The 26,362-nt window shown below is 41.4% G+C and overlaps 1 protein-coding gene across 6 annotated transcripts in view; it reads left to right on the top strand.

Moving 5' to 3' along the window:
* The window catches only part of LOC120860494 (tubulin-specific chaperone E), a 93,438-nt gene that overhangs the window by 37,425 nt on the left and 29,651 nt on the right, over positions 1–26,362 (top strand). For 5 of the 6 annotated variants that reach the window (XM_040236314.1, XM_040236312.1, XM_040236315.1 and 2 more), the window contains exon 3: positions 12,941–13,025. The exons of the other annotated variant lie outside the window; for it this stretch is intronic. In XM_040236314.1, coding sequence (XP_040092248.1) covers positions 12,941–13,025 — 85 coding nt within the window. The remainder of the gene's footprint in view (positions 1–12,940; positions 13,026–26,362) is intronic. 6 annotated transcript variants of the gene reach the window in all.

The raw sequence follows: 26,362 nt of genomic DNA, 5'->3' as shown, positions 1-26,362 counted from the left end.
TATAGGTTATTACAGACTATTGAGTAAAAGTTCCCTGCACTGTACAGTATCCTTGTTGATTATCTATTTTTTATATAGTTGTGTGCATATGTTAATCCCAGCCTCCTAATTTATCCCTCCCCACCCACCTTTCCCCTTGAGTAACCATAATTTGGTTTTCTAAGTCTGTGAATTTGTTTCTGTTTTGTTAATAAGTTCATTCCTATCATTTTTTGTTTATTTTTTCTTTTTTAATAATTTTAAATTGGACGATAATTGGTCTGCAGTGTTGCGTTGGTTTCTGCGTGCAACAATGCAAATCAGCCGTGAGTATATATTGTATCCTCTTCTTCTGGAGCCTCCTTCCCATCCCCTCTTATCATTTTTTAGATTCCATATATATGCAATATCAGATGATATTTGTCTTTCTCTGACTTAAATTTACTTAGTATGATAAGATCTAGCCATGTTGCTATAAATGGCATTATTTCATTGTTTTTTATGGCTGAGGAATATTCCATTTATATATGTTCCATATTTTCTTTACCCATTCCTCTGTTGGTGGACATTTAGGTTGTTTCCTTGTCTTAGCTATTATAAATACTCCTGCAGTGAATATTTGCATGTATGTATTTTTTTAAACAATTTTTCTGAATTAAAAATTTTTAATTTTATTTATTTGCTTTTGGCTGTGCTGGGCTTTCATTGCTGTGCTTGAGCTTTCTCTAGTTGCGGCAAGTGGGGGCTGCTCTCTAGCTGTGGTGTGAGGCTTCTCGCTGCAGTGGCCTCTCTCGTTGCAGAGCATGGGCTCTAGGACCCGAGGGCTGAGTAGTTGTGGTGCACGGGCTTAGTTGCCCTTTGGTATGTGAAATCTTCCCGGACCAGGGATCTAATCCTTGTCCCCTGCATTGTCAGGCAGATTCTTAAGCGCTGGACCACCAGGAAAGTCCTCATGTATCTTTTTGAATTATGGTTTTCTTCAGATATATGCCTGGGAGTGAGATTGCTGGATCATGTGGTAAAGCTCTATTTTGAGATCTTCTTTTTAAAAATTTTTGTTTCTGGCTGCTTCATGGGGCTTGCAGGATCTTAGTTCCCCAACCAGGGATTGAACATGGGCCCCAGCGGTGAAAGTGCCCAATCCTGACCACTGGATCATGAGGGAAATCTCTATTTTTACTTTTTCAAGGAAACTCCATACTGTTCTCTGTAGTGGCTGTACCAATTTACATTCCCATCAACAGTGTATGGAGTTCCTGAAAGGGAACAGGGTTCCCTTTTCTTTACACCCTCTCCAGCATTTGTTTGTAGACTTTTGTTTGACAATGGTTATTCTGACCACTGTGAGGTGATATATTATTGTAATTTTGGTTTGCATTTCTCTAATAACTAGCGGTGTCAAGCATCTTCTCGTGTGTCTGTTGGCTTTCTATATGTCATCTTTGGAGATGTGTCTATTAGATCATCTGCCCATTTTTCAATTGGATTGTTTGGGGGTTTTTGTTATTGAGTTGTATGAGCTGTTTGTATATTTTGGAAATTAAGCCCTTGTCAGTTGTATTGTTTGCAGGTAGCTCTGTGGATTTATTTCTGGGCTTTCTATCCTTTTCCATTGATCTGTGTTTGTGTTTTTGTGCCAGTACCATATTGTTTTATTATAGCTTTATAGTATAGTCGGATGTCAGGGAATCTGATTACTCCAGCTTTTTTTTTTTTTTTTTCCAACTCTTCAAGGTCTGTTGTGTTTCCATACAAATCTTAATAGTTTAAAGACCAGAGCTAAATTAATACATCTTCTGTTACCCAAACATTATTGACTGGTGACATTTCAATATTCACTTGCATAACAAATGGCTGGCCACAGCCATTAGTTTCTGCAAAAATCCCCTAGTCAGTAACGTGTGAAGATTTTTTGTTCTAGATCTGCAAAAAATGCCATTAGTAGTTTAATAGGGGTTGCATTGAATCTGTGGATTACTTTGGATAGTACACTCATTTTGACAATATTGATTCTTCCAGTCCAGGAATGTGGTGTATGTTTCCATCTGTTTGAATCATCTTTGATTTCTTTCATCAGTCTCTTAACAGTTTTCAGAGTACAGGTTTTCTACCTCCTTAGGTAGGCTTTTTCCTAGGTATTTTGTTCTTTTTGATGCAATGATAAATGAGATTTTTCCTTACATTTCTCTTTCTGACCTTTCATTGTTAGTGTATAGAAATGCAGTAGATTTCTGTATATAATTTTGTATCCTGCAACTTTACCAGATTCATTGATGAGCTCTAGTAGTTTTCTGATAGCATCATTAGAATTTTCTTTGCATGGAATCATGTCATCTGCAAAGTGACAGTTTTACATCTTCTTTTCCAATTTGGATTCCTTTTGTTTCTTCTCTGATTGTTATGGCTAGGACTTCCAAAACTGCATTGAATAAAAGTGGTGAGAGTGGACATCCTTGTCTTGTTCCTGATCTTACAGGAAATGCTTTCCGATTTTCGCCATTGAGTATGTTGTTAGCTGTGGGTTTTTCATATGTGGCCTTTACTTTGTTGAGGTATGTTCCCTCTATTCACACTTTCTGGAGAGTTGTTCTCAGAAATAGATGTTGAATTTTGTCAGAAGCTGTTTTTGCATCTGTTGGGATGATAATATGGTTTTTGTTCTTCACTTTGTTAATGTGTATCACACTGGCTGACTAGGGGATATTGAAAAAGTTCTATCCCTGGAATAATTCCCGCTTGATCATGGTGTATGATCCTTTTAATATATTGTTAGATTCAGTTTAGTGGTATTTTGTTGAGGATTTTGCATCTACGTTCATCAGTGACACTGACCTGGTATTTTCTTTTCGTGTTTGTGATATCCTTGGTTTTGGTATCAGAGTGATGGTGGCCTCATAGAATGACTTTGGGAGTGTTCTTCCCCTGCCGTTTTTTGGAAGAGTTTCAGAAGGATAGATGTTAACTCTTCTCTAAATGTTTGCCAAAATTTGCCTGTGAAGCCATCTGGTCCTGGACTTTTTGTTTGTTGGGAGTTTTTTAAATTCATGGTTTCAATTTCAGTACTCGTGATTGATCTGTTCCTGTTTTCTATATCTTCGTGGTTCAGTCTTAGGAGATTGTTTTTTTCTTTTTTAAAAAATTTGTTAATTTATTTGGCTGCTCTGGGTCTTCATTGCTGCCTGTGGGTTTTCTCTGGTTGCAGAGAGTGAGAGCTGTTCTTCACTGTGGTGCATGAGCTTCTCATTGCAGTGGCGTCTCTTATTGTGGAACACAGGCTCTGGGGGCACGTGGGTTTTAGTGGTTGTGGCACGTGGGCTCAGTAGTTGTGGTGCATGGGCCTAGTTGTTCCATAGCATGTGAGATCTTCCCTGACCGGGGAGTGATCCCATGTGCCCTGCATTGGCAGGTGGATTCTTCACCTCTGGACCATCAGAGAAGCCCTAGGTATTTTTTGGTTTCTTTGACATCTTCAGTGATCCATTGGTTAAGTAGCATGTTGTTGAGCCTCCACATTTTTGTGTTTTCTACAGATTTTGTAATTCTTCCTTGTAATTGAGGATTAGATTAGAATCTGCAGGCAATGTGGTCAGAAAAGATACTTGATATTATTTCAGTTTTGTTAAATTTACCAAGGCTTGCTTTGTGACCCAACATATGATTTACCCTAGTGAATATTCCACATGCACTTGAAAAAGCGTGCGTTCTGCTGCTTTAGGATGGAATGCTCTGTAAATACCAATTAAGTTCATCTGGTCTAATGTGTCACTTCAGGCATGTGTTTCCTTGTTGATTTTATGTCTCAATGATCTGTCAATTGATGTAAGTGGCGTGCTAAAATCACCCACTGTTATTGTGCTGCTGTTGATTTCCCCTTTCAGGTCTATTAACATCTGTTTTCTGCATTGAGGTGCTTCTGTGCTGTGTTCATCTATATTTACAATTGTTATGTCTTCTTGGGTTGGCTTCTTGATCATTTTGTAGTGTCCTTCTTTGACTCTTGTGACAGTCTTTGTTTTAAAGATGTTTTTTTCTGATAAGAATATTGCTACTCCAACTTTCTTTTGAACTTCATGTGCATGGAATACCTTCTTCCATCCCCTCACTTTCAGACTCTCTGTGCCCCTAATCTGAAGTGGGTCTCTTGTCGACAGCATATAGATGGGTCTTATTTTTGTATCCGTTCAGCCAGTCTGTGTCTTCTGGTTGGAGAAGTTAATCTATTTATATTTAAGGTAATTACCAATATGTGTGTTCTTCTTGCCATTTTGCTCATTGTCTTGGATGTGCTTTTGTAGGTCTTTTTTCTTTTTTTATTCTTTTGTTCTCTTATGATTTTATGACTGTCTTTAGTGTTGAGGTTGAACTCCTTTTTCTTTTTTCTATGTGTGTGTTTATATATGCGTGCGTGCATGCTCAGTCATGTCTGACTTTGTGTGACCCTATGGACTGTAATCTGCCAGGCTTCTCTGTCCATGGGATTTTCCAGGCAAGAATCCTGGAGTAGGTTGCCATCTCCTCCTTCAGGGGATCTTCCTGAACTTAGGGATCAAACCCAATTCTCCTGTGTCTCCTGCACTGCAGACAGATTCTTTACCACTGAGCCATCAGAGTAGCCCATGTATATATGTACACACATATGTTTATATATACATGTACATGTACACACATAGATGTACATATAATATATACATACTTTATATATATAAATACTATATATTTAGAGTGCATTTCTGGTTTGTGGTTACCAGGAAGTTTTGATATAGTAGTTAGAGGTCTTTTAATCTACTGTTTATGTCATCAAAATTTTACACTAGCTTTTTTCTTGATTAACGTTAGACATGAGTTTCTTAGTATCCCGAATGCAGAGTTCCAAAGAATAGCAAGGAGAGATAAGAAAGCCTTCCTCAGTGGTCAGTGCAAAGAAATAGAGGAAAACAATAGAAGAGGAAAGACTAGAGATCTCTTCAAGAAAATTAGAGATACCAAGGGAACATTTCATGCAAAGATGGGCACAATAAAGGTCAGAAGGTATGGTCAATAAAGGTATGGACCTGACAGAAGCAGAAGATATTAAGCAGAGGTGGCAAGAATACACAGAAGAACTACACAAAAAAGATCTTCATGACCCAGATAACCATGATGGTATGATCACTCACCTAGAGCCAGACATCCTGGAATGCGAAGTCAAGTGGGTCTTAGGAAGCATCACTACGAACAAAGCTAGTGGAGATGATGGAATTCCAGTGGAGCTATTTCAAATCCTGAAAGATGATGCTGTGAAAGTGCTGCACTCAGTATGCCAGCAAATGTGGAAACCTCAGCAGTGGCCACAGAACTGGAAAAGATCAGTTTTCATTCCAGTCCTAAAGAAAGGCAATGCCAAAGAATGCTCAAACTACTGCACAATTGCACTCATTTAATAAGCTAGCAAAGTAATGCTCAAAATTCTCCAAGTGAGGCTTCAGCAGTACATGAACCAAGAACTTCCAGATATTCAACTGGATTTAGAAAAAGCAGAGGAACCAGAGATCAAATTGCCAACATCCATTGGGTCATAGAAAAAGCAAGAGCATTCCAAAAAAACATCTTCTGCTTTGTTGATTATTCCAACATCTTTGACTGTGTGGGTCACAACAAACTGGAAACTTCTGAAAGAGATGGGAATACCAGACCACCTGACCTGCCTCTTGAGAAATCTGTATGCAGGTCAGGAAGCAACAGTTAGAACTGGACATGGATCAACAGACTGGTTCCAAATTAGGAAAGGAGTACGTCAAGGCTGTATATTGTCAACCCTGCTTATTTAACTTATATGCAGAGTACATTATGAGAAATGCTAGGCTGGATGAAGCACAAGCTGGAATCAAGATTGCTGGGAGAAATATCAGTAACCTCAGATACACAGATGACACCGCCATTATAGCAGAAACTGAAGAGGAACTAAAGAGACTTTGATGAAAGTGAAAGAGGAGAGTAGAAAAGCTTAAAGCTCAACATTCGGAAAACGAAGATCATGGCATCCGGTCCCATCACTTCTTGGCAAATAGATGGGGAAACAATGGAAACAGTGACAGACTTTATTTTCTTGGGCTCCAAAATCACTGCAGATGGTGACTGCAGCCATGAAATTAAAAGATGCTATGATAAACCTAGAAAGAAAGATAGTGAAGTTGCTCAGTCATGTCCGACTCTTTGCGACCCCATGGACTGCAGCCTACCAGGCTCCTCCGTCCATGAAATTCTCCAGGCAACAATACTGGAGTGGGTTGCCATTTCCTTCTCCAGGGGATCTTCCCGACCCAGGGATCAAACCCAGGTCTCCCACATTGCAGGCAGACGCTTTAACATGATAAACCTAGACAGAGTATTAAAAAGCAGAGACATTACTTTGCCAACAAAGGTCCGTCTAGTCAAGGCTATGTTTTTTCCAGTTGTCATGTATGGATGTGAGAGTTGGACTGGAAAGAAAGCTGAGTGCTGAAGAATTAATGCTTTTAAACTGTGGTGCTGGAGAAAACTCTTGAGGGTCCCTTGGACTGCAAGGAGATCAAACTAGTCAATCCTAAACGAAATCCGTCCTAAATATTTATTGAAAAGACTGATGTTGAAGCTGAAACTCCAATACTTTGGCCATCTGATGCAAAGAACTGACTACTTGGAAAAGACCCTGATGCTGGGAAAGATTGAAGGCAGGAGGAGAAGGGGATGACAGAGAATGAGATGGTTGGATGGCATCACTGACTTGATGGACATGAGTTTTAGCAAGCTCCAGGAGTTGGTGATGGACAGGGAAGCCTGGCATGCTGTAGTCCAATGGATCGCAGAGTCAGACACAACTGAGTAACTGAAGTGACTGACTGATTGTTGTTACAATGAATTAGGAAAAAGACCTTTTTAAAATGTTCTTAGAACACTTACTTTTCATCTATAGGAAAATAATAATATGTTGTTTTTTGTTAGAGCATAATACTTTGCAGTCATCAGTGTGATGAATATAAAAATCTGTGATTACTGGCCCTCAATGACAGAAAATGTGCTCTTTGTTTGACTAAACTGTCACCCTTATCAACCATGTGTTGTAGGACTAGTAACAGATAAATAGAATACCTGTCGTTCGGTTTATTATAAGAGACTTCAGTTTGGAATCACTTCATTTCACTGTAGAAAGAAGTCTAGCCAAGGTAACATGTCTAGCAAGGGGAGTCTAACGCAGCGTTCCTGGGGTCTTGTTAGAAATGTGAATTCTCAGTTTGGACATGAAGAGATTCTCATTCACTATTTCAGAGTTAAGTTCCAGGACTCATCACTCGAAATGTGCTCCCTAGATGATTCTGGTGTCCCATTTTGAGATTAAGTTTTTATTCCTTTGGTTGCACCAGGAAGCCACCAGAAAGCAAAATAAAACCATCTGAGCCCTTACAAAACCAAGCTTTTTATCCTGGACTTCAGTTGAGGCTTGAATTAAGAAATAGCCACTTCTGAAACACCAGTGAATATGTTATAAAGGTGCTATCACGTGTGATGTGTTCTTCATTATGTTAATGCCCCTTATACAAACAAACACTCTGTGACAAATTATTGTTAGCTCAGGGAATGGGGGAAAACGGAGATGGTTTTACTACTGAACAAGAGGATTGCATTTTTTTCTTTTTGCTGCAAGGAAAAAAGCTACTTAACTACTACTTTTTCAATTATTCTCTCCTATCCTCTTTTAATGCTTCTTATCCACCCTCCTTCAGCTTTTTGTTGTTGTTGTTGTTAGTGATTTTTGATCTTTCAGTGTCCAGTTTTGTTTCTTCCAGTTTTGTTTTTTTGAATTAAAAAAAATATTATTGAATTATAGTTGATTTACAATGTTGTGTTTATTTTCTGCTCTACAGAAAAGTGATTCAGCTTTACATATATATATTCTTTTTAATTTTTTTCTATTATGGCTTAATTATCACAGGATATTGAACATGGTTCTCCATTCTATACAGTAAGACCTTGTTGTTTATCCATCTCACATATGATAGTTTGCAGCTGCTCATACCAAACTTCTAATCCTTCCCTACCTGCCTCCCCCACACCTGGCAACTGCAAGTCTGTTCTCTTCATCTGTGAGTTTTTGTTCTCTAGATATGTTCGTTTGTATCATATTGTAGCTTCCACATATAAGTGATGTCATATGGTATTTGTCTTTCTCTGATTTACTTTGCTTAGTATGATAATCTCTAGATTCATCCACGTTGCTACAGATGGCGTTATTTCATTCTTTGTAATGGCTGAGTAATATTTCATTGTGTACATATACTATCTCTTTATCCATCCATCTGTTGATGGACATTTAGGTTGCTTCTTTATCTTGGCTATTGTAAATAGTGCTGCTGTGAACATAGGGGTCATGTATCTTTTTGAATTAAGAGTGTTTTTAATTCTTTAATTCTTGTCTGGATACATGTCTAGGAGTGGGATTGCTGGGTCATATGTTAGCTCTATTTTTAATTTTTTGAGGAACGTCCATATTGTTTTCCGTAGTAGCTGCACCAGTGTACATTCCCACCAACAGTGTAGGAGGGCTCCCCTTTCCCCACACCCTCTCCAGTATTTGATATTTGTAGACTTTTTAATGGTTGTCGTTCTGACTGGTGTGAAATGGTACCTCATTGTAGCTTTGATTCGCATTTCTCTAATAATTAGCAATGATGTGCGTCTTTTATGCACCTGTTGCCCGTCTGTTATGGCTTCTTTTCTCCATGCTTATAAGTTTCTCTGGAGAAGCAGGATGAAGTTCGAGTTCTTTACCATGTTGCAGCCTCTCTTGACACAGTTGGGTGTAATCTCTCTTTAGTCAGTTTCTGTTGGCTGTTGTTTTTCTTGGTTTCCCGTCATAGACTCTTGTCTTTTTCTGTGCTTAGTTGTTTTTCTTTGAGTGCCAGATATCTGTTGTGAAGAATTGTAATTTGAGCTTTGCAGTGGTGGTGTCTTCTTCCACAGAGGACTAAAGTGGACTCTGGCCGATGCAGAAGGTCCACAGCAACCCCAGATCACTTGTGACTGTTGGAAGTTAACCTTCAGTCGCTGCAGGGGTTAGTCTGTTTAGGTTGGTTCCTTCTTGCTCTTAGGTTGAAAGCATTTCAAGCCCCAGAACAAAACCTAGAGAGTTTCTTGCAACCTCCACCTTCCTTGGGAGACTCTAGTTTTCGTTATTTCTCTCTTATTCCTTCAAAAGTGAAAGTGAAAGTTAGTCACACAGTCATGTCCGACTCTTTGCGATCATGGGCTGTAGCCTGCCTGGCTCCTCTGTCCATGGAATTCTCCAGCAAGAATACTGGAGCGGGTTGTCATTTCCTTCTCTAGGGAATCTTTCCAACCCAGGGATCAAACCCGGATCTCCTGCATTGCAGGCAGATTCTTTACCAGCTGAGCCACTAGGGAAGCCTTAGTCCCTCAAAAGCTCTATCCAAAGCTTTAGCTTTTTAGCTTTTCAGCCTTTTCTGCCAGAGTCAGCAGATGCCCAAAGGAAAAAAGTTGCTCTAAGGCTTCGCTTAACTCTGGGTTTCCCTTTTCTCTCAGATTTTGGCCTTGTAATTCTTCAGTGCCTTTTTAGCTCTCTGGTGGTTTAAAAGATATATATATATGTGTGTGTGTATATTTTAAATTGTGGTAAGTTATACATAACTGAACTTAACATTTTAGTCACCTTTAATTGTATAGTTCAGTGATTTTAAGTAGAATAATGTTGTACAGTCATCATCACCATTCATCTCCAGAACCCTCTTCATTTTACAGAAGTGAAACCCTGTAGCCATTAAGCAGTATCTTCCTGTTCTACCCTCCCCTCAGCTCCTGCCGAACACCATTCCACTTTCTGTTTCTATGAATTTGAGTATTCTAGGCATCTCATATAGGTGGCCCCAGACTTCGTCTCTGCTGTGACTGAACCGCACACACAGTTGGGTTTCCAGGGCAGAGGCCCGGGACACCCCACTGAACCTGGAGTGCCGAGTCCTGCCTCCCCACCCCACCCCCCATTCAGCTGCCTTTGTGTCGGGGGAGGTGCTGGGGGTGGGATGAGGGCCTATCTGGTGGCCGGGGATGCCTTCCCCATCACGGCCCAGGAAACGGAGCCAGTTCTCAGACCCCTCACTCCCCATTGCCTGGCGGGTTGTGGAAGTAGAAACACTCTAAGTTAGAAAGCCTGACAGATTCCGTGGTTTGGGGCAGGGGCTCTGGGGTTGGGGGCTGCAGGGGTTCCAGGAAGAGACTGGGGACCCGTCCCATTGACCACCCTGATTCTACACCATGTCCCCTCTTCTCTGTGTATGACCTCGAGACTTGGTCGACTAGCTTCCTTTCCACAGCCGTCGTCTGTTCTGGGTTGAATTGAGTTGAACATGGGACCTCACTGCAAAGGAAATCTCGTTAAAATTCCTCCCACACGTCTAGGTTTTCTCCTACTTGGACCTAACATTGGTCTTAATGTTGCCCTAATGTGCTCAGCTGTAAACACACACGTTTTCAAGGTTTTCAGTATGACCCCTTTAACTTCAATGGGAGTCAGAATACGTTATGAATCAAAATACTCAATGTTTCCCCCACCCCACCCCCACAAGTCCATAGCAGGGGCATTGGGGTTTATTTTAATTGTAGGGCATGATTTCTGTATTTGAGTTAATTTTTATCAGCCCCAGTTACGATGCCTCGTCATCAGTATTGGGTATGAACCTATTATCTGGAGACTTGGGTTTCTTTCTGAAGACAGATCTTTATGCTCTAGTTTCATGATGTGGTTTCAGCAGAGTTAATCAGAAATGACTCAGTTTATACAATTTTATTCAGCTTCAAAGTGGTTTGTGCTAGACGAGCAAGCCCAGTGTCGTGCCGCCCCACCCCCAGACAGTTGCTCGTGCACAGCAGACGCAGCCGGTGCTGAGACCTTGTGGACTCCTTTGTTGGTGTGCCAGCTCCCCAGGGAGAGTGCCTCGAGGGTAGCAGCTTCAGGCGTGCGGGCCCTCGGTGGCAGGCAGGTGCCAGGTGGACCTGGGTCTAAAGTGCCAGTTGATGGGGGACCAGGTGGTGAGTGCATGGACTTTGGGGTGAAGGACTGAACATTTCTCTCTTTCTGAAGAAAACCCAGGTGACTCTAGTGGTAAGGAACCTGCCTGCCGCTGCAGGAAACGTAAGAGATGTGAATTCAGTCCTTGAGTCCAGAAGATCCCCTGAAGGAGGAAATGGCAACCCACTCCAGTATTCTTGCTTGGGGCATCCCATGGACAGAGGAGCCTGGTGGGCTGCAGTCCATGGAGTCGTAAAGAATCAGACATGACTGAAATGACTTAGCATGCATGTATTGTTTGTTTTTGTGTGTCTGGCTTAGTTCACTTAGCATAAGGTCCTTAGGGTTCATCCATGTTGTAGAATGTGTCAGAATTTCATTCCTTTTTAAGACTGAATGATATTCCATTGTAGGGACAGACCACATTTTGTGTAGTAATTGATCCGCCTTTGGACACTTTGTTTATCCATTCATCCATTCACTTCTGGCTGTTTTGAATAATGCTGCTGTGAACACAAGTACACCAATACCTGTTTGAGTCGCTGCTGTCAGTTCTTGGGGTGTTTGCCCAGAGGTAGAATCGCTAGGTTAGGTGATGATTCTGCGTGTAGCTTGCAGAGGAACCACTGTACTGTTTTCCACAGTTGCCACACCATTTTACATTCCCACGAGCAATGCATAAAATTAACGCTTTCTCCATATCCCTGCCAACACTTATTTTCTCTTTTGTTTTGTTGACACAAGCCATTCTAATTGGTGTAAAGTGATTTTTAAAGATTGTTTATCTAGATTTTCTAGTTCTCCAAAGGAGGGTAGATCCAGAAGTGAAACTCTTTTTTTTTTTCTTTTTTTTTTCAGAAGTGAAACTCTGTCTCACATACTTTTGCACCTGGCGTGTGCGTGTGTGTGTGTGCGTGTGTGTGTGTGTGCGTTTGTGTGTGTGTGCGTGCTAAGTCGCTTCAGTCATGTCCGATTCTTTGCAGTGCCTTGGACTATAACCTACCAGGCTCCTCTGTCCATGGGATGCTGCTGCTGCTAAGTCGCTTCAGTCGTGTCCGACTTTGTGCAACCCCATAGACGGCAGCCCACCAGGCTCCCCCATCCCTGGGATTCTCCAGGCAAGAACTCTGGAGTGGATTGCCATTTCCTTCTCCAATGCATGAAAGTGAGAAGTTAAAATGAAGTCGCTCAGTCGTCTCCGACTCTTAGTGACCCCATGGACTGCAGCCCACCAGGCTCCTCCACCCATGGGATTTTCCAGGCAAGAGTGCTGGAGTGGGGTGCCATTGCCTTCTCCGCTGTCCGTGGGATAGTGGGTACTTAATAAATAGAGGGAGAAGAGAGAGGGGAAGGTAAGAGAATGCTCTGAAAACTGAATGTGGTTTGCAAATATAAGATACGAGTTATACATGGCATAGTACGGTGGGTAAGTATTGGCTTCTGCAATTAGAATGACCTGAAGATGTGTGACTTTGGGTGTTATTTTACCTATATTGAAGAAAAATACTACTTATATATATATAATTTTACTTTATGAACAGCATATTGCTAGGCTGGGACTCAAAAAAGTGTGTATTTGTTCAGGAACTGTTAAAAAGAAGATAATGATAACATCTCGTTTGTAAAGATGAAATGTCTGTTGTAAGGATAACATGAAATAAAGCAAAATTTCTGGCACATACGTGCTCAGTAGCTATAGTTATTTTCTGCAGTTGTATTTTTTGTTGATTTTTTTTGAACCAAACTTACTGTTGCCTTTGCTGATTAAGTCCTGTGTCCAAGGTTACTTTTTTTTCCTAAAGACTTCTTTCTTCCCCCGTGGTGTCTATGTGATATGGTTTCCGTTGCAAACTGTATTTGGTTGCAGAAAAATGGAGCCTCACCTTGTTCTAATTTCTCGTTTGGGTTTTCTTGTTCTGCCAGGACTCTGGTTAGGAGTAGAATGGGACAATCCTGAGCGGGGAAAGCACGATGGAAGCCACGAAGGGACTGTGTATTTTAAATGCAGGTAATTTTCCATTTTGAACTGGCCTGGTTATCTTTGTTTATCTACTTTTAAAATGTGTATGTGTTTATTTGGTTGCTTCGGCTCTTAGCTGCAGCTCCTGGGATCTTCGTTTTGGCACTCTCGCTGCTCTCTAGCTGCAGCACACAGGCTTATTTGCCCCCTGGCATGTGGGATCTGAGTTCCCCGGCCAGGGATTGAACCCAAGTTCCCTGAATTGGAAGGGGTTCTTGCCTGAACCCCATGGAAGTCCCTGACATGGTTATATAGGAGGATATTTAATAGTTGGATAACGGGGGATGGAGAAGAGGCGTTTGACTCTTGGGGTGGTTATAATGTAGAATTTGGTGTATTCTAAAAAGCACATACTATTTGTAGGATTTTTTCCTTGCTTTTATTATCTTTTTAATTTGTTGTGCTTTTTGTTTATTTACTTTTGGCTGTGCTGAGGGCGGGCTTTCTCTAACTGCTGCAGGTGGGAGCTACGCTCTAGCTGCAGTGTGCTTCTCATTGCAGTGGTTTCTCTTGCAGTGAAGCAGGGGTTCCAGGGCGTGTGTGCCTCAGTAGTTACAGCTCATGGGAGCTTAGTTGCTGCGAAGCATGTGGAATCTTCCAGGGATTGAATCCGTGTCCCCTGCATGGCAGGAGGATTCTTAACTGCTCGACCACCAGGGGAGTCCTTTTTCCTTCTTTTTAAAACTCTCAGTCTTAACCTTACAAGTGGGATTGCTTTCTTTGTCTTTTTTTGTGTATTTTTGTTTTGTGACGGGTTTTTTTTTTTTATTGAATGGATATAAACACTTCTTATGGTTCATTAACAAGATAGCCAACAAGAACTAGGTAATTAAACAAAATATAGAACATCCAAATAGTGGAATGCTAGGCCACTATTTTAAAAAGCTATTGTCATGAAAAGAATTATACATTATAGTGCTACTGATATTTTTACCTGTTTGATTTCAGAGAAACTATGTGAAACTCTGAAAAGGATGGTGGGGAATTTCAGGCAGTCTTTCAAATTTTTATTGGTGTTTATTTTCCCTAAGTTTCAATTTCTTGCAAGAATCTTTTAATATTAAGCTTTGTTGCTGTTCAGTTGCTAAGTCTTGTACAACTCTTTGTAACACCATGGACTGCAGTATGCCAGGCTTCCCTGTCCTTCACTGTCCCCTAGAATTTGCTTAGATTCACGTCCATCGAGTCAGTGATGCTATCTAACCATCTCATCCTCTGTCCCTCCCTTCTCCTTTTGTCTGCAATCTTTTCCAGTGAGTCGGCTCTTCACATCAGCTGACTGTTGGCCAAACTGTTGGAGTTTCAGCATCCATTGAATGTTTAGGATTGACTGGTTTGATATTGCAGTCTAAGGGCCTCTCATGAGGCATCTCCATCATCACAGTTTGAACACATCAATTCTTCTGTACTCAGCCTTCTTTATGGTCCAGTTCTCACATCCATACATGACTCCTGGAAAAAACCATAGCTTTGATTAGATGGATCTTTGTCAGAAAGTGATGTCTCTGCTTTTTTATGCTCTGGGTTTGTCATAGTTTTACTTCCAAGGAGCAAGCATCTTTTAATTTCATGGCTGCAGTCACTGTCTGCAGTGATTTTGGAGCCCAAGAAAATAAAATCCATCACTGCTTCCACTTTTTCTCCTTCTATTTGCCATGAAGTGATGGGATCGGATGCTATGATCTTAGTTTTTTTAATGTTGAGTTTTAAGCCAGCTTCTCTCTCTTCTTTCTTTCTCATCAAGAGGCTCTTTAGTTCCTATTCACTTTTGGCCATTGGAGTGGAATCATCTGCATATCTGAGGTTGTTGATATTCCTCTCAGCAGTCTTGATTCCAGCTTGTGATTCATCCCCCCCAGCATTTCACATAATGTACTTTGAATATAAGTTAAATAAGCAGAGTAACAACATAGAGCCTTGTTGTACTCCTTTCCCAATTTTGAACCAGTCCGTTGTTCCATGTCTGATTCTAACTGTTGCTTCTTGACCTGCATACAGGTTTCTCAGGAGGCAGGTAAAATGATCTGGTACTTTCATCTCTTTAAGATGTTTCCATAGTTTGTTGTGATCCATATAGTTAAAAGCTTTAGTGTAGTCAGGGAAGCAATAGTAGATGTTTTTCTGGGATTCCCTTCCTTTCTCTATAATCAAAGTGTTGGAATTTTAATCTCTAGTTCCTCTACCTTTTCTGAACCCAGCTTGTACATCTGGAAGTTCTGTGTTCATGTACTGTTGAAGCCTGGCTTGTTGGATATTGAGGATAACCTTACTAGCACGTGAAATGAATGCAAAAGTACAGTACTTTGAACATTCCTTGGGGTTGTTGTTCTTTGGGATTAGGATGAAAATTCACCTTTCCATTCCAGTGGCCACTGTTAAGTTTTCTAGATTTGCTGATGTATTGAGTACAGCACTTTAACAGCATCATCTTTTAGGATTTTAAATAGCTCAGTTGAAATTCCATCATCTCCACCAGCTTTGTTCATAGTAATGCTTCCTAAGGCCCTCTTGACTGCATACTCCAAGTTGTCTGGTCTAGATGAGTGACCACACCATCATGGTTATCCGGATCTTTAAGACCTTTTTTATATAGTTCTTCTGTGTATTCTTACCACCTCTTCTTTATCTGTTCTGGTTCTCATAGATCCTTAGTGTTTCTGTCCTTCATTGTGCCCATCTTTGAATGAAATGTTCCCTGCTGCAGCTAAGTTGCTTCAGTCGTGTCCAACTCTGTGCGACCCCATAGACGGCAGCCCCCCAGGCTCTGCCGTCCCCAGGATTCTCCAGGCAAGAACACTGGAGTGGGTTGCCATTTCCTTCTCCAAAGCATGAAAGTGAAAAGTCAAAGCGAAGTCACTGAGTCATGTCCAACTCTCAGCAACCCCATGGACTGCAGCCCACCAGGTTCCTCCATCCATGGGATTTTCCAGGCAAGAGTACTGGAGTGGGGTACCATTGCCTTCTCCTGAAATGTTCCCTAGATACCTCCAATTTTCTTGAGGAGATCTCTAATCTTTCCCATTCTGTTTGCATTGTTCATTTAAGAAGGCCTTCTTATCTCTCCTTGCTATTCTCTGAAACTCTGCATCCAGTTGGGTATATCTTTCCTTTTCTCCCTTGTCTTTTGTTTTTCTTCTTTCCCCAGCTATCTGTAAGGCCTCCTCAGACAACCATTTTGCCTTCTTAGCATTTCTTTTTCTTTGGGGTGGTTTTGGTCACTATCTCCTGTACAGTGTTACAAACCTCCATCCATAGTTCTTTAGGCACTCTGTCTACCAGATCTGGGATTGAATAAATTCAGTCCCTTGAATATATTTGTCACGTCCACTATATAATCATAAGGGATTTGATTTGTCATACCTGAATGGCCTAGTGGTTGTGCCTACTTTCTTCAATTTAAGCCTGAATTTTTCAGTAAGGAGCTGATGATCTGAGCCACAGTTGCTCCAGGTCTTTTTTTTTTTTTCTTTTTCTTTTTGCTGACTGTGTAGAGCTTCTCTATCTTTGGCTGCAAAGAACATAATCAGTCTAATTTTGTATTGACCATCTCGTAATGTCCATGTGTAGGGTCATCTCTTGTGCTGTCTGTCGAAAGAAGCTGTTTTCTATGACCAGTGTATCTTAGCAAAGCTCTGTTAGCCTTTATCCTGCTTCATTTTGTACTCCAAGGCCAAACTTGCCTGTTTCTCCAGGTATCTTTTGACTTCCTGCTTTTGCATTCCATTCCCCTATGATGAAAAGGACATCTTTTTCTGTGTGTTCGTTCTAGAAGTTCTTGTAGGTCTTTAGCTGTAGCTGAGCTGTAGCTGAACTGTTTAACTTCAGCTTCTTTGGCCTTGGTGGTTGGAGCATAGGGTTAGATTACTGTGATATCGAATGGTTTGTCGTTATTGAAATTGTACCCAAGTACTGCATTTTCGACTCTTTTGTTTACTCTGAGGGGTACTCCATTTCTTCTAAGGGAATCTTGCCCGCTGTAGTAGATATAATGGTCATCTGAATTAAATTCACCCATTCCCGTCCATTTTAGTTCACTGATTGCTAAGAAGTCGACATTCACTCTTGTCATCTCCTGGTTGACGTCCAATTTACTTTAATTCATGGGCCTAACTATTCCAGGTTTCTGTGCAGTAATGTTCTTTATAGCATCAGACTGCTTTCACCACCAGACACATCAATAACTGAGCATCATTTCTGCTTTGGCCCAGCTGCTTCATTCTTTCTAGAGATATTAGTAATTTCCATCTGTTCTTTCCCAGTAGCATATTGGACACCATCCAACCTGGGGGACTCATTTTACGGTGTCATATCTTTTTCCTTTTTTATACTGTTCATGAGGTTCTTGCAGTAAGAATCCTGAAGTAGTTTGCCATTTCCTTCTCCAGTGGACCATGTTTTGTCAGAGTTCTTCCCTGTCATCTGTCCATCTTGGGTGGCCCTGCATGGCATAGCTCATAGCTTCATTGAGTTATGCAAGCCCCTTCACCATGGAAAGGCTATGATCCCTGAAGGGGAATATTAAGCTTATCATTGTTTAAATGTACAGTGAACACATTCCTGGAAATCAAGCAGCTTCATGCGTTGGTTTTAACAATCTTTAGAACCCTAAACAAATCTAACTTTACTGACCTCTAAAATGAAGGTCAAAATTAGATAATTGCAAACTGTTTGCTAGTTCAGCAGTCTGTAATTTTGAAAAGTCAGGATAGAAGAATTGGCATGTTCCTAGAGGCCAGTGGTGATGGCACATATGTCATAAGGCCAGCTCAGCATCTGTCAAGAGTTTATGGGGATGAAGGGAGCAATTTATGTGTTCAGAAAGGTGTGGAAATAGAAATTTCTTAGCCGGGCCTATTGATGCCTTACCTGGACTGTGACCTCACGCAGCCTCCACTGAGGGCGTGCTTCCTGTGGAGCCTGCTCCCGCACCTCCCAAATCATCCATGGCCACATGTCCTTAGTGGTCTCTGGATGTGATGACATTTTCAGTCTCTGAGTAGTACAGTGAAGATTGCATCAGTCCTGGCAGATGTAGGATTTGCCCTGAAGTGCTGAAGGGTGTGGACTTGGTGTTTTAGTTCTTACTGTTGAAATAAGCATCTCCTTGTTTTCCAGTGTCTACTAGTTACAGCCTTGCCTGAGCATCTACATGTCGAAATACATATTATCTGATTATAAATTACTTTTGTTTCAATGAAATGGGCATTTTTCTTGACTTTGAAATCCTATATGGGTATGTAATTCCATTTCAGGTTGTTTTGAGGGCAGTGTAAAAGGGTGCATTGGCTCTGATATGGTGGATAACCACTGATCTAAACTAAAGGAATGACCTTTTCCTTTATAGTTGTTAATACTGATGTTAATATTTCTTTGAACATGGCTTCAACTAGTAAGGATTATGTCAGTATCTTGGAATCTCTAAATCAGACAAAATAGATTATATCACATGTACTTGTAATTAAGTTAATTCAGATCTGTTACTAACTTGGGAGTCTTCCTTCATATTTCAGATTTTACTTGGAAAACCATAATTACAGTTGTTTTTTTTTAACCACAGTAAGAATTTTAATGCTTTGATGCTGTGTTCATGAAGCCAGAGCAGTTTAACGTTGCCAGGTGATAAATGTTCTCATCTTAGACTTGTGAAATAGGTAAATGGCAAAAAGGGTGGTATACCCATTTTAAATAAGGCAAGTGAATCAGAAGTTGCCATCTCGATAGCAGAACTCAAATCTCCATCTCTTCAGAAGCATGTGTTAATATCGAGTGGCCACCGGCCACCAGCGTGTTAGACATGCGGTTATGTGCTTTCACATGTGTCTTGTGAAGACTAGTTTGCTGGCCTCTGCACTGTAAGCAGGATATCAGGGTATATTGAATTGGGTGTTTGGAAACTCCCTGCTTCTTGAGTCGCCCCAGCATCTCAGGTTGCTGGGGTGACACCCTGCTGCTTGAGGGCAGACCTTGGGAACAGATAGGGTGGCTTTCAAAGCCCAGCTCAGGTATTACATTCTTCCATGTTTTCTTCCCTCTCAACATGGGTGCTGGTAATTTCACGTCATGTTTAGTTTCAGTTTGATTTGTGTATAACCTAAGGTAAATATGGCAGTCTCTTGTTTATAATAGTAAGTGCCTATAATTAGTATCTGTGACTTTTCCAGCGTACAGTAGTAGTATACAGGTTTACCTCGAATGTACAGCCATGAACCAGTCATCACTGTCTCTCTTGGATGCTTCATTTTCTCCATCTCTTGTCTTTTGAGGAGTTGAATGGTTCAGTTAAGGTGATGAAGCTTGAAGTTCTCTGTACCTTGTGTCTGGATTTCCAGTGCTTTTTTGTCAACCTAAACAACCTATACTCTAAACTCTTACAACTGTTTGGGTCAGTATTCTACCCTCAGCTGTTATTGAAAATGTTTGTTTTCTAGGTAATTATATGATTTCTCTTTTCTGGTGATCAAGAAATCTTAAAATGTGTTCTTTAGCACCATGAATAGAATTTATACTTGGCATCAGAGGGGACATGGTGTCTCAAACTTTATCCATAATACCGGCTAACTTAACAAATGGAAGCTCCTTGATTTACTGTGTGTAGCCTAAGATTGTCGTGAAGTATTTTGAAGTTCTTGAATGAGCATGAATAAATCAGAATAAAATATTCTCCTTAGGGACTGGGATGAACTGGGAGATGGAGATTGACATATATACACTATTGATTGGAGAAGGCAATGGCACCCCACTCCAGTACTCTTGCCTGGAAAATCTCACGGACAGAGGAGCCTGGGGCTGCAGTCCATGGGGTCGCAAAGAATCATACATGACTGAGCGACTTCACTTTGACTTTTCACTTTCATGCATTGGAGAAGGAAATGGCAACCCACTCCAGTGTTCTTGCCTGGAGAATCCCAGGGACGGGGGAGCCTGGTGGGCTGCCGTCTCTGGGGTCTCACAGAGTCGGACACGACTGAAGCAACTTAGCAGCAGCAGCAGCAACACTATTGACACGCTGTATAAAATAGATAACTAATGATCTCTGTTCCTTTCCAAGGCAAACCATTCAGTATCACAGTAATCCAACTCTATGCCCCAACCAGTAATGCTGAAGAAGCTGAAGTTGAATGGTTCTATGAAGACCTACAAGACCTTTTAGAACTAACACCCAAAAAAGATGTCCTGGAATGCAAAAGTAGGAAGTCAAGAAACACCTGGAGTAACAGGCAAATTTGGCCTTGGAATACGGAATGAAGCAGGGCAAAGACTAATAGAGGTTTGCCGAGAGAATGCACTAGTCATAGCAAACACCCTCTTCCAACAACACAAGAGAAGACTCTACACATGGACATCATCAGATGGTCAACACCAAAATCAGATTGATTATATTCTTTGCAGCCAAAGATGGAGAAGCTCTATACAGTCAGCAAAAACAAGACCAGGAGCTGACTGTGACTCAGATCATGAACTCCTTATTGCCAATTTCAGACTTAAATGGAAGAAAGTAGGGAAAACCACTAGACCATTCAGGTATGACGTAAATCAAATCCCTTATGATTATACAGTGGAAGTGAGAAATAGATTTAAGGGACTAGATCTGATAGATAGAGTGCCTGATGAACTATGGACGGAGGCTTGTGACATTGTACAGGAGACAGGGATCAATACCATCCTCATGGAAAAGAAATGCAAAAAAGCAAAATGGCGGTCTGGGGAGGCCTTACAAATAGCTGTGAAAAGAAGAGAAGTGAAAAGCAAAGGAGAAAAGAAAAGATATAAGCATCTGGATGCAGAGTTTCAAAGAATAGCAAGGAGAGATAAGAAAGCGTTCCTCAGCGATCAATGCAAAGAAATAGAAGAAAACAACAGAATGGGAAAGACTAGAGATCTCTTCAAGAAAATTAGAGATACCAAGGGACATTTCATGCAAAGATGGGCTCGATAAAAGACAGAAATGGTCTGGACCTACCAGAAGCAGAAGATATTAAGCAGAGGTGGCAAGAATACACAGAAGAACTGTACAAAAAAGATCTTCACGACCCAGATAATCATGATGATGTGATCACTCACCTAGAGCCAGACATCTTGGAATGTGAAGTCAAGTGGGTCTTAGAAAGCATCACTACGAACAAAGCTAGTGGAGGTGATGGAATTCCAGTTGAGCTATTTCAAATCTTGGAAGATGATGCTGTGAAAGTGCTGCACTCAATATGCCAGCAAATTTGGAAAACTCAGCAGTGGCCACAGGAAAAGGTCAGTTTTCATTCCAATTCCAAAGACAGGCAATGCCAAAGAATGCTCAAACTACCGCACAACTGCACTTATCTCACATGCTAGTAAAGTAATGCTCAAAATTCTCCAAGCCAGGCTTCAGTAGTATGTGAACCGTGAACTTCCAGATGTTCAAGCTGGTTTTTGAAAAGGCAGAGGAACCAGAGATCAAATTGGCAACATCCGCTGGATCATGGAAAAAGCAAGAGAGTTCCAGAAAAACATCTATTTCTGCTTTATTGACTATGCCAAAGCCTTTGACTGTGGATCACAATAGACTGTGGGAAATTCTGAAAGAGATGGGAATACTAGACCACCTGACCTGCCTCTTGAGAAACCTATATGCAGCTCAGGAAGCAACAGTTAGAACTGGACATGGAACAACAAACTGGTTCCCAATAGGAAAAGGAGTACATCAAGGCTGTATGTCACCCTGCATATTTAACTTATATGCAGAGTACATTATGAGAAACGCTGGGCTGGAAGAAGCACAGGCTGGAATCAAAATTGTCAGGAGAAATATCAATAACCTCAGATATGCAGATGACACCACGCTTATGGCAGAAAGTGAAGAAGAACTTAAAAGCCTCTTGATGAAAGTGAAAAGAGGAGAGTGAAAAAGTTGGCTTAAAGCTCAACACTCAGAAAAGGAAGATCATGCCATCTGGTCCCATCACTTCATGGGAAATAATTGGGGAAACAGTGGAAACAGGGTCAGATTTTAGTTTTTTGGGCTCCAAAATCACTGCAGATGGTGATTGCAGCCATGAAATTAAGACACTTACTCTTGGAAGGAAAGTTATGACCAACCTAGATAGCATATTTAAAAGCAGAGACATTACTTTGCCAACAAAGGTCCGTCTAGCTAAGGCTATGGTTTTTCCAGTGGTCATGTATGGATGTGAGAGTTGGGCTGTGAAGAAAGCTGAGCGTCAAAGAACTGATGCTTTTGAACTGTAGTGTCGGAGAAGACTCTTGAGAGTCCCTTGGACTGCAAGAAGATCCAACCAGTCCATTCTAAAGGAGATCAGTCCTGGGTGTTCATTGGAAGGACTGATGTTGAAGCTGAAACTCACATACTTTGGCCACCTCATTCGAAGAGTTGACTCATTGGAAAAGACTCTGATGCTGGGAGGGATACGGGGCAGGAGGAGAAGGGGACGACAGAGGATGAGATGACTGGATGGCATCACTGACGTGATGGACATGAGTTTAGGTGAACTCCGGGAGTTGATGATGGACAGGGAGGCCTGGCATGCTGCAGTTAATGGGGTTGCAAAGACTGAGCCACTGAACTGAACTGAATGAGAATTGACTATATACACTGTAAAGCAAGTATATTGCAATAAAAATTAATTTAAAAATAAGTAAAATATTCTCCTGGCATGGTATAAAGTGCTTCCGAGGTGGCGCTAGTGGTAAAGAACACGTCTGCCAATGCAGGAGACAAAAGAGACATGGGTTTGATCCCTGGGTTGGGAAAATCTCCTGGAATAGGAAATGGCAACCTGCTCCAATGTCCTTGCCTGGAAAATCCCATGGATATAGGATTCTATAGGATATAGGCTATAGGCCATGGGGCTGCAAAGAGTTGGACACAACTGAACGACTGAGCATGTGGTGTATGGTGATAGAAGAATGTTTAAAATAATCACTAAGGGTGCTGATAGGTTACAGGCAGGGTGAATCTCCGTAAAAGGTGAAGAGAGAGATTTCGTTTTTGGAAGCTTTCCATGAATCAGGGCAAAATAGAAATTGTGACGATCAGAAGAAATGTGTAAAAAGATGCCTATCTATTGGCCTTTTTTTTTCTCCCCTGCTAGGAAAATGAGTTCACCAGGTCAATTCTCCATATATGTTAAATGAGTGAATGGTTCTCTCAGGGTGAATGTTAGTTATGCAGTCTTGGTGAGAAGGCTCTGGGCAAGCTTGAAACAAGCAAGGTATCAAGATCAACATTTATCTGATACTCTCCAGGTACCCAGTCTTTCCCAGCACCCAGCATTTAAACCATCCCCAGTTTAAACAAAAATGTTTACTATGGGACTTTTGGGCTCTGTTGGTCTCCCTTTACCTTTGAGTAGAGTTGCTGGATTCAGTAAATAAAAACAGAAAATTCATAGTGAAATTTGGATTTCAGATAAGCAGTAAATCATTTTTTAGTGTAAGCATGGGACATGCATCATACTGAAAAAAGAAGCAGAGAACAGTTGAAATTTAATTGGAAAACACTTGTTTGTCTGAAGTCCAGGTTTAACTGGGCACCTGAATTTCATCTGAGAACTCTGTTGGGCAGACCGCATCTTGATTACAGTGCTCCGTGAGAGTCTTCTGTTTCTGCAAGGGCCGTGGTTGGGATGTGAATTTTGCTACCTGCTTCCTGTAATTGGTGGGCAGAAGGAGGCAGGACCTGGAACATGCTGAGTGTTCATAAGAAAAAAAATTTTGTGCTCTCCCCCCTTCACTCCTTCCCTTCCCCAAGTATTTTCTCTTTAGACAGGGTTCAGGCTTTCAGTGTTCAGATGCAACATCTTGATCGTTTTTCTGTGGATTCTTTACGAATTACTAGTTTACCTTTGGAGATTTATGGTTATTGATGGGCACTCATTCAGCTGGTATTCTTCAGTATTTGCAGCACTGTTTTGTTTTCTGAGAGACCTGCCAGGAATATTGTAGAGGAGACTGACCCTGATCTGAAAAAGGCATAGCTTCTACTTTGTAACCATCCAACACCATTGCTGACTCGTTTCCTCTGCCTGCAGCCAAACTAAGCTCTAATAAAGGTCTAGTCTTGAATTGTTCATTGTTGTTAGGTCACTCAGTTGTATCCAACCCTTTGCAACCCCATGGACTGCAGCACGCCAGGCTTAGCTGTCCTTCACCATCTCCCGGAGCTTGCTCAAACTCATGTCCATTGAGTTGGTGATGCCATCCAACCACCTCATCCTCGGTCATCCCCTTTTCCTCCTAGCTTCAACCTTTCCTAGCTTCAGGGTCTTTTCCGATGAGTCGGTTCTTTGCATCAGGTATCCAGAGCACTGGAGCCTCAATTTCAGCATCAGTCCTTCAGTGAATACTCAGCGTTGATTTCCTTTAGGATTGACTCGTTTGATCTCCTTGCAGTCCAAGGGACTCTCTAGAGTCTTCTCCAATATCACAGTTCAAAAGCATCAGTTCTTTGGTGCTCAGCCTTTATGGTCCAACTCACATCCACACATGACTACTGGAAAAACTATAGCTTTGACTATACTGTGAAATTGTTCATTACCACAGTTTTTTAAAGTATAAACTTGGGACAGAAATGAAAACCATGGTATTTGTTTTACATTGTTGTTTTCTCGTTTATTATTAAAGTGCTTGTTTTATTTCTTTACTAAACAGCATTAAATAATAATACCTACTAACAGATCTACTAACTACTAAAAGTTGTGGTAGTGAGGAGAGTAGAGACAGAGATGCAGGAAAGGATAGTGCACTAGTCATCAGGACTCCTCGATTTTTGGTCTAGGCTGTGCACCTCTGTGGAAGGTTCCCTGGAAGAGAGCACAGCAACCCACTCCAGTATTCTTGCCTGGAGAGTCCCATGGACAGAGGAGCATGGTGACCTACAGTCCATGGCGTTGCAAAGAGTTGGACATGACTGAAGCAGCTTAGCACAAGCACAGCTCATGTACCTCTGTGATGGTGATCCCAGTATCTCCAACTGAAATGGAATTGAATTAGATGAGTTTCTTAAAGTGGGAGCTGAGGTCACTCTGCATAAGCTTTCCAAGTGACTGACTGGTTGGGTTGAGTTTGAGAAGTCCTGCATTAGATCATCTCTTAGGTAGATTCCTTTGAACCTTTAAAAATGAGGCTGCTGCTAAGTCACTTCAGTCATGTCCGACTCTGTGTGACCCCACAGACGGCAGCCCACCAGGCTCCCCCGTCCCTGGGATTCTCCAGGCAGGAGTACTGAAGTGTGGTGCCATTTCCTTCTCCAATGCCTGAAAGTGAAAAGTGAAAGTGAAGTCGCTCTGTCGTGTCTGACCCTCAGCAACCCCATGGACTGCAGCCCACTGGGCTCCTCCATCCATGGGATTTTCCAGGCAGGAGTACTGGAGTGGGGTGCCATTGCCTTCTCCAAAAATGAGGCTAGCTATGTTTAATCTCCTTAGCCGAGTGATAGAAATGTGTTTTATTGAAACAGAACTGTGTTCTCCACACTAGGATCCTTTCTAACAGTTCAGTTCAGTCGCTCAGTCGTGTCCAACTCTTTGTGACCCCATGGACTGAAGCATGCCAGGCTTCCCTGTCCATCACCAACTCCCAGAGTTTGCTCAAACTCATGTCCATTGGGTTGGTGATGCCATCCAACCATCTTATCCTCTGTCATCCCCTTCTCCTGCCTTCAATCTTTCCCAGCATCAGAGTCTTTTCCAAGTAGTCAGTTCTTTGCATTAGGTGGCCAAAGTATTGTAGTTTCAGCTTCAAAATCTGTCCTTCCAGTGAATATGCAGGACTGGTTTCCTTTAGGATTGAGTGGTTTGATCTCCTTGCAGTCCAAGGGACCCTCAAGAGTTTTCTCCAACACCACACTTCAAAAGCATCAGCTCTTCGGTGCTCAGCTTTTTTTATAGTCCAACTCTGATATCCATACATGACTACTGGAAAAAACATAGCTTTGAATAGATGCACCTTTGTTGACAAAGTAATGTCTCTGCTTTTTAATGTGCTGTCTAGGTTCGTCATAGCTTTTCTTCCAAGGAGCAAGCGTCTTAATTTCATGGCTGCAGTCACCATCTGCAGTGATTTTGGAGCCCCAAAAAATAAAGTCTGTCACTGTTTCCGTTGTTTCCCCATCCTTTTGTCTAGAAGTGATGGGACCAGATGCCATGATCATTTTCTGAGTGTTGAGCTTTAAGCCAACTTTTTCACTCTCTTCTTTCACTTTCATCAAGAGGCTTTTTAGTTCTTCTTCACTTTCTGCCATAAGAGTGGTGTTATCTGCATATCTGAGGTTATTGATATTTCTCCCAGCAATCTTGATTCTAGCTTGTGCTTCAGCCAGCCAGGCATTTCTC

The sequence above is a fragment of the Oryx dammah genome, unplaced genomic scaffold (assembly GCF_014754425.2).
Source record: "Oryx dammah isolate SB20612 unplaced genomic scaffold, SCBI_Odam_1.1 HiC_scaffold_11077, whole genome shotgun sequence".
In the NCBI taxonomy this organism is placed as follows: domain Eukaryota; kingdom Metazoa; phylum Chordata; class Mammalia; order Artiodactyla; family Bovidae; genus Oryx; species Oryx dammah.
The sequence above is the reverse complement of the archived record's forward strand: the minus strand, read 5'-3'. Positions and strand labels throughout refer to the sequence as shown.